The sequence below is a fragment of the Microtus ochrogaster genome, chromosome 7 (assembly GCF_000317375.1).
Source record: "Microtus ochrogaster isolate Prairie Vole_2 chromosome 7, MicOch1.0, whole genome shotgun sequence".
NCBI classification, from domain to species: domain Eukaryota; kingdom Metazoa; phylum Chordata; class Mammalia; order Rodentia; family Cricetidae; genus Microtus; species Microtus ochrogaster.
The window spans coordinates 55,940,063-55,953,722 of record NC_022014.1 but is presented as its reverse complement, the minus strand read 5'-3'; the positions used below and the strand labels follow the sequence as shown (position 1 = coordinate 55,953,722).

General features: G+C 44.9%; 2 protein-coding genes across 4 annotated transcripts in view; one reads left to right on the top strand and one right to left on the bottom strand.

Annotated features, from left to right (window-relative positions):
* Dock2 (dedicator of cytokinesis 2) overlaps window positions 1-13,660 on the top strand; it is a 413,920-nt gene that overhangs the window by 204,481 nt on the left and 195,779 nt on the right. The window lies entirely within an intron of this gene.
* The window catches only part of Insyn2b (inhibitory synaptic factor family member 2B), a 106,003-nt gene continuing 100,321 nt past the window's right edge, over window positions 7,979-13,660 (bottom strand). For all 3 annotated transcript variants that reach the window (XM_026780394.1, XM_005350386.3, XM_026780395.1), the window contains one exon: window positions 7,979-11,010. In XM_026780394.1, coding sequence (XP_026636195.1) covers window positions 10,824-11,010 — 187 coding nt within the window. In that variant the 3' untranslated portion in view covers window positions 7,979-10,823. The remainder of the gene's footprint in view (window positions 11,011-13,660) is intronic.

The following is a 13,660-nucleotide window of genomic DNA, read 5'->3' as shown; positions in this document are numbered from 1 at the left end:
GAGTCTCTGACCTCACTTCCTCTTCCGCCCAGCAGTCTGCTCCTCCCACTTACGTTCTAACCTATCAGGTCAAGCAGCTTCTTTATTAAATCAACCAATGACCTTCCTCCATCAAATGTTCCCTCTTACAGAGGAAACACCTTACCCAGTACCTCAAGTCTAGCAAGGAGGAAGTTGCAATCTGTATCACAGTCAGCTCTGCCAGCGCTCAAAGCCTACATGGTAAACATGTCACTCCATGTGTTTAAGAAATGAGTTTACTGGCTTAAAATTGCACAGTACGTGGGCACATCTGTACGTGTGTGTGCATCCGTGTATGTGCATGGGAATTTTATGCTTAGATGTGTGTCTGTTAAGGGGAAATGAAAAAGAAAGTTAAGTTATAAGAAGGAAAAAAAATACTAAAATTTTTCAAGAGACCTGACGTCAGGTTTGATAACTCAAAGATGGCATCTTTAGCTCAAGGTATCTTGGTTGCTGTCTAAGCTGGTGGTGTGAGGGAGGGGCATGTGTCCTATGTTGGGAACACAGTGCTCTGATATGGAATATCACAACTGCATGTTAGGGAATAACTGGACACACACACACACACACACACACACACACACACACACACACTTTCAACTCTCAAGGAGCCCGCTACACATAGGACAGAAGTCACTTATCAGGATTGACATTATAGAAATGAATTTGGTTCTAAAATGTTCTGAAACCATTGGTTGGGTGGACTGAACTCCAAGTGGGTGCAGGACTCTTTGTCTTGTTCTGTCTTGTATTCTTCCATTTCTTAGGCATCACTTTCGGTGACCTGTAGCTGTTGCAATTATGTTACCTCCACACTGGTGTTATTTCCACACTGGACTGGGATTTTCTTTTCTTCCTGTCTGTAGTCCACAGTGGGCTGTGATTGCTGGGGGAAGTAACTGTCCTAGGATCTTTGGGGTTCCTGTCCCACAGTCAAGGACTTGATATGTAGCAGATGCTCAGTCCAGACATAGGGAGGGAATTAAGGGAAGGGATAAATCAATTAAAGGGGATGTGGATGATGAGATATTTTTTTAAGTTTTGTTTTTAAAAATATGTGAGAAAAGGGCTGTTTCATGCCAGGCTTCCCTTTAAGGATCGATCTATCTATATAAATTCTACAGTTCTGCTCCTATCTACATGACTGATTGGAGAAGAACCTGGTTCATGCTCAGAACCATCTTTGTGATCCCAGATGAGCTTCTGAGATGGGAATTCAGAGGGTATTCACTGCTGTGCCTCCTCCCTGGTCTATGTGCAGAGCAGCTTGTGCAGGGACAGTGCTCCTAGTTGGTAAACTTTCACTGTTACTACTCCCCAGGGGTGTTTTTCATTTGACTTGGGGACTTTAGCCTTGGGGTTCAGCAGAGCATATCAGCTTGAGACCAGGGGAGATTGATATCCCAGTGGGACCATCACTGGCCATACCAGGGCTGTCTGTCAGCTCCCAGAGAGGGAGACACCCAGAGAATTTGGGAATCATTCAGCAAATGCTGGGAAATGTACTGTCTATGTTATCAAATTTTAACTGAATTTTCTCCAAATAGCCCAGTGCCTTTGGCTTCTGCTAGTGGAGATACACAAATCTGATTTGGGGCAAGTGATTTTTAAGTGTGTTCTTAAAGAACAAGAGTCCCCAGAATCCCTTGTCCTGTTTCCCGGCACCAGGACCAGGCTTTAGGACAGAATGTCTTCCCTTGGCCTTGGCTGACTACCATCTCGGCCAGCGTTGCTTTCGAAGGGCCATGGAGCAAGCTATGGAGTATGAAGGGATCTGACAGATGGGAAACTAATTTCTTCCTTTCTCAAGGAATGAGGAGCCCATTTAATGACTAGGCTCCTTACGTCCTTTGTCTGCAAAGAATTGGCCTTAATAGGTAGCAGGCCCTCTGCAGTGAGAGTCTTAGAGCACTAAGCCAAGATCTTGCTGGTCCTATTTTTCTTTTTTTACTTTTCATGCTAAAGTCCTTTCTCTTGACTTGACATGGTGAGAGGCTTAGAGGGTTCCACAGCCCTTTGCTGGGATGTTAGTGGGCATGTAAGATAGGATGTGTATGTCAGCTTTGCATTACTATAACAAAGTACCCAAAGCAGGCTAGTTATAAAATTTAAAAAAAAGTTGAAATGGCCCATGTTATGGAGGCTCTGGGGCCCATCATCTCCATTCTCTCATTATGTGAAGACCCAAAGGTGGCTCTGGTGAGGACTGACGCCTCGGGTGGTAATATCCCAAGCCAGAAAACAGAGAGAGTTTGTAACATGAGGGCCTGCTTGTTGGGGTTTCTGTCCTGCCCAGTTCCCCACAGCTGTTTAGCCCCAAAGAAAATCACACAGAGATCTCTATAAGTTATAAAGCTGATTGGCCCATTAGCTCAGGATACTTATTAGCTCTTGTAGCTTATATTAACCCATTATTCTGATCTATTTTTGCCATATGGCTTGGTACCTTTTTCAGCTGGCAGGTCACATCCTGCTTCCTTGGCAGTCTGTGCAGGGCTGGGAGGAATCAACTTCCTCCTTCCCAGAATTCTCTTGTTCTCATTGCATCATTTCTACTTCCTGTCTGATTTTCCCGTCTGTACTTCCTGCCTGGCCAATCAGCGTTTATTTAAAACATGATTGACAGAATGCAGACAATTCTCCCACACCAAGAGTTGGGTGGCACCAAACTTGGGTCTTTACAGCAGTCCTCCCAGGAGAGCTACTCAAGAGCCCCATGAGAACTCACTGCTAATGGTGTATCCCCAGTCACCTCAGGACTGACTCCCCAGGGAGGAGGATCAGACTCTGGAACACTGTAATGAAAGAGGTGTGAGCCTCGGTTCCCTATTGGCCCTCTAAGGACCCTGCTTTTCTTGAGTTAGCTGAAGGAATTAATTCCGTCAAGTGGTCCTTCAAAGTCAGAACCCATCTTTCTAGACTTATTGCCTAATTCATTCGCGGATGCCCTGTAGTTTTTAATTGGCATCTGGCAGGGTTTTCTCAAATGCTCCACCAATCATATTCTGTGACTCAACCTGGAAGAAGGGCCACAGGGACAATAGGAAAGTCACCAAGAGGGCTGAGGACAGCAAGAGAACAACCCAGTCTTCACTAGAGCTTGTAGCTCCAGAGGCCAGACCCCATAGTGAGCTTCTTCTGTGTCTTCTTTAAGGTGAACCTAGAATTTGCAAATTTTTAAAATTTCATTATTTCCTGAAATAACGTTTTATGATCAGAAAACCTCAAACACCATTTCTTTAAAAACCAGAATTACTGTGGAAGCCCCTTTCCTGTATATAATCTCACCTTCTAAATAGCATTTGAAGTCAGAAGAGCCTAGGACTTCATTTGAAAGATTGGGGAGGCGTGCACAGCAGTCAGGACAGGCCCTGGCCCCATCTGTCTGTCTTTCCCAGTGTTCCCTCTCAGGGTTCCTAGTTTTTTCTTCATTCACTCAACAGACCTTACAAAGTATTTATGACATATCGCAGGACTTGGGAAGCCTGTGCCGTTTCCCAGAGATGGAGGGACAGCTCCTGTCTCTGAGGACGCTGCTTCCTAGTAGAGATGAGCATGAGAGATTGATGAAAGAAATCCCAATGTCACACAGAAGTGACAGCCTGCGCAGTGCCGTGGGCCCTCAGGATGGGGTGACTGATACTACAGCAGGGACGGGAGATGATGAGAAAGTAAGAGGGGAGATGATGTTTAATTTGGTGCCTGCTGTTGTCATGGGCGTTTTAAGAGCCCTGGCTCCCAAGTTTGGCAGACTGTAAAAGAGCTCTATCTTCCCTGCCACCACCCCCTTTCTTGACTTTGACAAATCATTCCTCTGTCTTCAAGCTGCCACTTGTGCTACTGGGAAGTGGCAGTTGTCCATCATCAATACCTGATGGGACATGTTTGAGGAGTGAATGTGACCAGGGCAGTGAAGTCTTGGCAGTCACCCACGGTCACTTCAAGGAAACAGAGAGCTTAGCATGACTGTGTTGTTGGTGGTGGTTGGTTTTGATTTGATTTGACTTGGCATGGAGTCTTACTATGTAGCCCAGACTGACCTTGAACTTATTGACTTCCTGCCTCTTCCTCAGAAGTGCTGAGATTTCAGGCATCTGCTACTTATCGTCACTATTAATATGATAGTGCGAACCCCATCTTTTATCCTCCCTCGAAGTGCACATTATTTCCTGTGATAAATAGGTAATAGATGTTCCAGGCAGAGAAGAGAAGAGGCAGACACAGATATTTAACAGCCTCTGACATCTGAGAGCGGCAGTGAAATAGGAATGGGGAAGGGAAGTAGCAAGAAGTTAGGAGATAAACATTTATTCGGAGTTCAGTTATGAGCCTTGTTTAATGTGGAAGTGAGTCTCTGTGCTCTGGGGTAGTGGTGGGTGCAGTTAGAGGCATAAGAATCAGAGGATGGTTTGGCCAACCATCTATCTCAAAAGCTTCCTCCAGGGAGCCACACAGTGGGGGTAAGGGCAAGATGATGGACAGAGTCCCAGATCCTCATCTTCAGTCAAAGAAGAGTTGTGTGACATCCAGGTAGAGCAAATCCAGCAAGTACCTCTGCTTGCTGTGGGGCACCCCTTGTTAAACCATGTGCCTGGTGAGGTTAGGGCTTCGTGTGCAGTTTCTCAATGTCCTTGGTAGCAGTCAGGACACAGAAGAGGCTCGGTAACTGTGCACTGATGATGGACTGAGGTTCATCTGTGTTTCTTCAGACCCTGGGTACCTCTTAGTGGAGGAGAGATAGGATCTATCCCTGAAAAATGGTGGTCAGGCCAGCAGTCTGGATTTATAGATGTTGATGTTTTCAGTTGCATTTGGTTTCACTCTCTTTAATCCTCAAACATAATATTTTGTAGTTGAAAAAAAATTACCAACAGAAGGCAATGACAATAAGTAACTCTAAGATCCCTTTGTCATTTGTGTCTGATTTCTGCCTGGGGTAGGGTGGGGTTCAGTTATTTACTGTGCTCCATGATGAGGCCGTGAGGACCACTCTGGAATCTAGCAATTAAAATACGTCATTTGCTTTGGTTTGGTACACTTAGAAGAAGGCTGCTTTTTTATTTTTATTTTTATTTTTAGCATAACTAGGTATCATAATATTGAGTGTGCTACCTGGGCAACCAGGCTGGTGTGCCCAGTAGAGGTCACTGGGCTAGCTAATGGTCTACAAAATGTATACTCAGGTTCTGTCGAGAAGAAAATAATGGGTTTCATTTGAATGAGATTTAATATACTTATAGATTCTGAGAATTTTTTTGAAAGCCTTTCATGATAATAAAGCTTTTATTTGTTTGCGAGCCAATAATCCTTTGGTGTGATGTTATTGTCTTTTCCACTTTAATCATGGTTGAAGCCAAGGCAAAATGCTTCTCCCAAAATGCTCCTCGAGTAGACAGCCCCTGTCTGTTTTAAATTGCATTGTGTCTGAAATGGACTAGGTCACATGTAATAAATGCTAGCATTTCAATAGAAACATTACAGCAGAAATAGTTAACAATCTGCTTTAATTTCAAAACTCATTTTCTCTCTCACACAGTTGGGCAGTATCTTTGTAAAATTTGCAGAATGCGTTGGGATTTAATTATGTTGGCAATTTATTCCGAAACAAGGTTAAGTGGGGGCTGTCAATAAAGGTGCAGGGTGAGGACAGCTGTGTCCTGATGAGCCTAAATTCTGGAAGCCAGGCTGACCACAGAAGAGTTGAATGCCTTGGGCAGTGTTGCTTGCAAAAGCCTCCCATTCCACAGGTACAGATACTGAGGCTGGGTGCCCGCACTGTGCCATCCCTTGTGAGCCTTCATCCGATGGGCAGGGGAAGATCAGGGGTTGAGAGTTAGTGTTTTCTGGATCCTGTTTACTAATTAACTTGTTACTTCCATACCTATCTAAGGTTCATCATGGTGAGTGCTGGGTACATACAGGCAACTGACAATAAGTAGCTTCCCTGCCCCCAGGAACATTGCAGAGACAAGGACAGCCACTCAGGAATGACGTGGTTATATGTTCAAGGACAGCTGTGTCAAGGACTTTGGGGTCAGGATCCCTGGTGTGGTTTGTGGTCATTGTGGGGGTTGGTTGGGATGGCTTTACCTGTTGCTAGAAACTGAGCAAGGAGGGTTGTAGCATGGTAAGGATGTTCTAGGCAGGAAGAAGGGTTCTCACAGACCCTTACGGGATGTTACTGTGGTAGACATTAAGATACCTGCCATGGGGTAGCTGTCTGGCCTGGAGGAGAACAAGCTGTGGGGTGTCTGAAGGTGCATTTCTGCTTTTTGTGGGCTGAGGGCTCCAAAGGAGGCCAGGAAGAAATCATGAACTTGTGGAACATTGGATTTAGGGGTAGTAGCACATGGACAGAAGGACCTCCTACACCAGTCACTGGGCATTTTGGGTTGTCTCTTGGTTTAAGGGAGATGGGAAGAAATTGAGATGGTTGGACTCAAAGGGGTGATTTTGATGATTAAGTTGGCCAAACATGGATCATAGCAAGCAGTCAGCACTGAATTTGGATGTGTGCCCTGGCCCTTCTTGTTTGATTGGAGTAACATTCATAAAACATCTTTGTGGTTTGGAAATTAAAAATAGATATATTTTTAGCACCTAGAAGGTTGCCGAGTGTGACCTAAAATTAAATTCTTGACAGGTGAGGACTGTGCTGGGCACTCTGCTCAGCTGACAAGGGTAAGAATGGGCTTCGGGTCTAACTTGAGTGGTGGCTGGCATGGGTCTGTATGCCACACACTGCACACTGGCATTTGTGCCCCCAGGGCTCATTTCTTCAGTTCTAGTAGCCTTGGCCAAATCATCGGTAATCCTTCAATGCCTCATGCTGTCTATGGAAAGGCCTGGCCCTCCAAGGCTTTCCTATATTTGGGGATTGGATGCCATGGCCTAACACTCTTTTTTTTTTCTCAGAATGCTGTGCTAGATACTCTTGGCTCATGTGTTCTTCTGAGCCATCAAACACAATTACTAACATGCATTGCCCCACTTGCTATGGTTTTGTTAAGTCAGAATGAGTTGGCTCCTTGCCCTGAGAGGCTCTTAAACCCGTATCTGGCACCAACTGTCCCCTCATGGAAGCCCCTGCCCTTCTTCCTCCCAATTTTTTACTTCAATGAGCAAATGAATAGATGTGTATTTACTGGGCACCTGCTGTGTGCTCTGTGTTTGGAGTTTCCTTTGCTTAATTGCCAGGGTGTCCTCTAAAGACAGGAGTTCTGGTTCATAAGATGCAGAACCAGAAGCTCAGTTGTCAAGGTCGCTCGGGGAAAAGAGTGCTGTCAAACCCAAGCCTTCTGAGTCCACGTCCAGAGTGTTGCTTTGCTTTCATTCCCTCTAAGTCAGTATTATCCCGAGTGGGAGGCCCCTCCTCCAGATAGAAGTCTCCAGTGACACAGCAGCGCAGGTGCTGATGCACATGATGAGAAAGTTCCTGTCCTTTCTGTTCTCTCTCTCTCTGCGACTAGTCCAGGACAACATGGGTTTGGTGTTAATGTGACATTAGGACACATTGAATACTTGCAATGATCTCTTCTACAAATGGGCTGGTCTCATGCTTAGATCCCTCAACCTTCAAAAGCAGGAGCTCGTTTGAATTTAATCAAACTACTATTTCATGTTTGAGTTTTCATATGTGATACTAATTTTCTCAGTATTGATGATCCAAAGATGTCTTTTTTTTCCCCCAAAGATGTCTTTTAAGGAAAACTGTTCATCAGAAAGTAATTGAAGAGAAATATTAGCCAAGTTAGAGTCAGGTGTCTGTGCATAAGGATAAACCATGAATGAGATATGTGCCCCCTTTGAATGCAGCTGGGAATGTCTCCTTGGTTCAGGTCACCTCCCATATGGTCAGGACACAAGGCTCCTGCGATTGCCAACAGGTTCTTCTGGCTCTTTGTTTATAAACAAATAATGGCAAGCATCATAACCATCTTTGCCTTTAGGGCTGTTAAGGCTTTTTTGTTTGTTTATTTGTTTGTTTGAGTTAAAATTTCACAACTCAATTCAACCCAAACTAATAACGGAATCTTCAGACCTAGGAAAAATACTTAAGTTTATTGCAAAAGATAATATCCCATTTAAAACAGTTTAGAAATTTACAAAACCTTACAGTGATACATTGTCTTCAAGAAGGCGCTCTACAGATGAGCTTGGCATTGAGTTCCAGGGATAGTAGTGCTTTGACTATAGAGGGAACAGCGACATCAAATCCCTGCGATTTAAACAGATGAACCAGCCCCTTCCATTTCATAAAAGTCATCTTTGCTAAATTAATCTCTTTCCATAAAACCATATAATCTCAAGTATAACATTTCTGTAGATTATCATATGACACACTATTGTACAAAGAAGTGGTGGCACTCAACACAAGTAGCAGAGTACAGAGTTTTGGTATACATGTGAATGGTTTTCATTTCATGTCTGAGAGATGAGCCTTTCTGTTCAGCGGGCTGGTGTTTCTCAGCTCCTGTTCCCACATACTGATTTTCAGGATTTCATTATCAGAAGGACTCTCCTCACCAGGTGCAGGTTAGTGGCCTAAGCAGTATGATGTGGTGTTGTGCTTTGGTTTAGAATCACATACTCTTCGTTGGTTTGACTTCTGGGAATGTCAACATTTTCCCATCCTACTTTCATCTCATTCTGTTCAGCGTTTATGCAAGGTCCCTAACTCATCATATGTGTGTAAAGACATGAGCTACCTCAGGCATCTCCTCATGTTTCCAGGCTAACTAGGGGCAAGGGCTGTAGCTAGCGCTCATAGTTTGTGCTCCCCCACTGTCATAAGGTACACAGAGCTTAGAAAACAGGGGGAGTATCCATTTTTTTCCTCAGTCAAAAAAAAAAAAAGGGCACAATTACACCATTTTCTCCAAGTTAGTGGAATAGACTATTCTATTGCCTGGATCTCTAAATCTAAGTGCAATAATATTTTCATTCCATCCTGATGCTGTGGAATATAAATTCGTTTGAAATTAGTGTAAGCAAAACAAATTAAGATGGAAGTACCACTACAAGATAAAATTACATAAGAGATCCCAAATGATTTTGCTTTATTGGATTATCCTCTGTACTGTGTTTTTCCATTGGTGGGGCCAACTGAGAGTTGAATATGTGCATATAGAAAGAAAGATCTGTGGCTTTTGGCCAGTGGTAACATATCTAATTGAAATGTGGTTTCTTAAGCATGGCAAGTGTATTTATCTTGATTCTAACTTGACATTCTATATTCTGGTCTCACTTTGTGGGTTTAAACATTACACTAGTACCGGAGAAAGAACATCTCGAATGACATCCCAAGACTTAAATAGTGCAAGCCAAGATTCCTTGCCAAGTTTCCCTCGCTCTCCCTGAAATAGCTTTTGCACTGCAGCACTGTGACGGGGAAGTGGAATTGTTGGGGCGGTTTGCTCAATTAGTCTCAATTTGCAGTGGGGTACTCACCTCCCACGTGCACAGTAGAGGCTCACTCAGACACTAGGCCTTCAGCGGCGGGGGGGGGGTAGGGGGGAGGCGGGTGGTTTAAAATGCTTTCTTCGTTTAGGTGTGGCTCGTGTTTCTGGCAGTGTCAGTTCAATGTTCAGTCACAGGCTGGCAGAGTACTGCATGTAATGCAAAGGAACCCAAGCCTTGCTTCCTACTCAGCCCAAGTGTGTAGCAATTACTTAATTGCACTGCTTTAGGAGTTTGCTTGACATGCAAGCTTGACCTGACATCCGTGGGCGGAGGGAGGTCTTTTCAATGGAACGAGCCAGATCTTAAGGAATTGTGGAAGAAGGGCTTTCATCTGAATTCTCAGTTCCACGTCTTCCTAGATTAGGTGACCACAGCCTGGTCACAGGGAAGGGAAACGGCGGAGTAGCATGTTCGCGTCTATCTACACTGTTGTCACAAGAATGCATGGATGAGAAAAGGTGCTGGATGGCAGCTCAGCCTTATCAGTGTTGCTTGATAATATATACTGACATACAGGCTGCTGAGTCCTGTGACCCTTGATGTTACAGGTGAATGAATGGATGAATGGTGGGATCCTAAAGTTAAAGCCCCTCTCGTTTATATCCCGCTTGCCATACAGAGACATATGATCGTTAAATGGCCCCAGAAAGTCACTTGAACTCCAGTCACATAGAGCAATCACACAACAGGTGCCTAATACCCCCGTGCAACCTGACTTTGCCACTCTGCATGGCCCATACTTTACAAGAAGACTGCCCCTTGATGTGAGTTCTAAGGGCTAGCTCAAAAACAAAAACCAACACAAAAGAGAACTTTAGTACATCAGGGCGACCTGGCATTGTTAGACCCCGCTTAGTTCTGTTGTGCTTTTGTATGATAAATCCTAGAACCCTGATAGTTTATTGTGGGATTTTTTTCTAGGATACCTGCTTATCACCTCTGTCTTTCTACAGTGCACAGCACACACGCTTCTGTTTCTTTGGGGCTGATGAACTCAGGATGGGAAGAAACTGCTTGGTGTCGTGGAAGTGTTGGGAGTGAGGTGGAGGCTTTGTTTACGGTGGGAATTTGAACTCAGCAGATGAGGATGAGGCCTGGCTGTACAGGCAGCTCAGCAAGTGGCCACACAAGGGGCCACAAAATCCTCAGCAAGCAGTGGCACCCCTTACTCAGGTAAGGTTGGTGACCAGGTGTCCCAACAGTCTACCAGCTCTGAGGCACTGCCATGTCGCGGGTCAAGGGATCTCAGCCCGGGCGTTTGCAGAGGAGCAGGGAGACCTTGAGGCAGGCAGGGGACCCCCCAATCTCAGGAAGGAATGTGGGGAGTCCTGATCCTCTCATATCCACCAGAAACATTTCTTCTTCACCTTTTTGCTTTTCCGCCGTAAGTCCTGTTTCTCAGGGACCGGGGCTTCTGCTGGGGACTTGGGTGGGGAAGGTGCTTCCTCAGCTGGCTCTGCCTCCTCCAGGCTCTGGAGAATCTCATGGAACCTGCCTTCTTGCTGCCGGAAATCATACTCTACACTGGAAGACAGAGAGGAAGGGAGGAGAGTAACTGCAAAATGACACACACTGATTTAGCATCCTGTTACCCCAGAGCACACAAGGACAGGTCCCAGGGACTAAGCACTACATCATTAGGGACAGAGGGCCTGTGTGACTTTGGGAGTATTGAGCCATCTCTCAGACTCTTTCCCTTCTTCCCCCTTAAATTAATACCTTTAATGATACCTTACGGGGATGTAATCAAGTAAATGAAGCACAGAGCATGTTAGCATTCAGTAAATACTGGGTCTAGCTTCCTTCTCATTTTTGTTTAAGGTTCTTCATTGCTAATATTTTTTTTAAACAGTGTTTGTGAAAACTAACTTACCAACATGTAAGCAATATAAAGACACACACGGGCAAACCAAGCTCAGTTTCCTCAACTGTAAAGTGGAAGTATGAATGGCCTCTAATGTTAATTCTTTCATTGAAATAAATATATGTAAAATAAGATGATGTCAATGACATGCCCAGATCAGTGCCTGGCAAGTTATAATCCTTTTTCATATGTTAATACTAATTTCTGCTTTAGTACCATTACTGACGTTGTTATCGCTGATAACACTATGCTCTTCAAATTGTGTCCCTCGGATAGCTCAGCTGGTCCAGCAGAGGACTATAGCAAATTACGTCTCAGTAGTATGTCTTAGAGAGATTTACACATGAGGCTGCCTTTCAGCATTCCTCCACACGGAGAGACTGAAATACTGTTTGCTGGGACAGCATCTCCCTTTTCCCATTTTACATGTGTATTTGGAGTATTAATGCACAGTATGTTTCGTTTGTATCATGGTGACTTCCACAGAGGTTTGTAAGGTATACATGAGACCATAGGGAACCAAGATGCCAAGAAACCCCGGGAATGTAGAGTTAGCAAAGAACCTGGGCCTAGGGAAGGAGCCGGCAGTCCCCTTAGCCTCTTTGTGCCTAGAAAAGGGAACCCTTGCTTTCCTTCTCACTCTGTTTGGTATCCCCCTGAACCTAGGCTAGGAAGAACATATCCTGTTATGCAACCCTGCCCAGCCTGTTTTCTTTCCTTCCCTTCCACTTTGGGGTTCACTTTAGTGCTGAGAGCTTGTTACGAGTATCCTCAGATGGTCCACAGCTGAAAAGCTATCACAGGAGTCTAGAAAATGGCAGACATACAGTCATAAAAACAGAGCATGCCCCTTGTTTAGCTGGGTGGGGGGAGATGAAACACTGTGTAAGAAAGACAAAAGACCCCTCATCGCTCTGGATGTAAAGGGCCCAGCAAGGGCTGAAAAGCAACCATTAGTAAAAGACCATCTGCCCTTGTCTGTGATCTCCATGTCATTTCCCAGAGCTTAAGATCAGAGTTAGCACTGCTGTCCAAGTGAATCACAATTGTCACATGTGTGAAAGGAAGCCCCGAATGCAGCATTGACCTGAGCGTTCTGAAAAGGAAGAGACAAGGGCAGAATAGCCTGTCGTGTAGCCAGCAGGACAAGGTATCAATAACCTTCTTCCAGATCCTCCTCTCCTTTTTGGACACCTTTGTCTTTCTGTTACTCTCTGGTTTTCTCTCCTGGGACATACTCCTGGCAGGTTGACCTACATAATGGATGACACACAGATTGTGTTTTTTCAAAGCAAGGCTCTAAGGTGCATCAACTGCAAGTCACTTCCCTATTCTCGAGTAGCCGAGTGGTACTCTGCCGAAGAAGTATCACCCCCAACTCCCAGTATCTCAGGCAACGGTGGAAAACAGGTGTATGTTCAAACTGCAACGCAGATTAGGCACCACATGTTTACTCTGCCGATATGGAGAAAGGTGTGGCAGATAGATTTAATGTCTGGCCAGCTAGCACCGGCATTGCTAGACCAGTAGCTTTGTCCCTAGTAAATAGTATCCCACATCATCAGCGCTTTAAGATCTAGTCAAAGCCTATGGTTTGCTAGCTCAGTCTTCAGAGACATCCAAACATACATCGTGAATCTAATCCCTCCACTGCTGCCCAGTATTGCACGCTTGGGTGGTGGAGCAGCTTCCTGTCAGCATCACCTATACCTGCTTCTGTGAGGAAACCTGGAAGATAGATCCAGCGGCTAGAAATGGTCATCTCAGGCAACCTCTGCATTGCAGTAAAGAGGGAGTTTAAAGCAGCGAGCTGCAAGCTTTGATTCTCAGCCTCTATGTCACTGGAGGCATGCATGCTTGGCTGATAAGGAACAGTCACACTCATAGTTCTTTTAGCTCCTGAAAGAGCTTTACCTTACCTACTGCGGCAGAAAACAATCTTCATTACAGAGTACAAGATGGAGCCAAAAGAAACAAGTAATACCTGCTCATGCTAAGACTCCATGCTGTCTGGTATAGAACATCCATCCATCCACCCATCCATCCATCCATCCATCCATCCATCCATCCATCCATCCATCATCCATCCACCCATTCACCTACCCACCCATCTATCTATCCATACAACCATCCACCCATCCATCCACCCATCCATCCATCCATCCATCCATCCATCCATCCATCCATCCATCCACCCACCCATTCACCTACCCACCCATCTATCTATCCATCCATCCACCCATCCACCCATCCACCCATCCACCCATCCATCCATCCATCCATCCATCCATCCATCCATCCATCCATCCA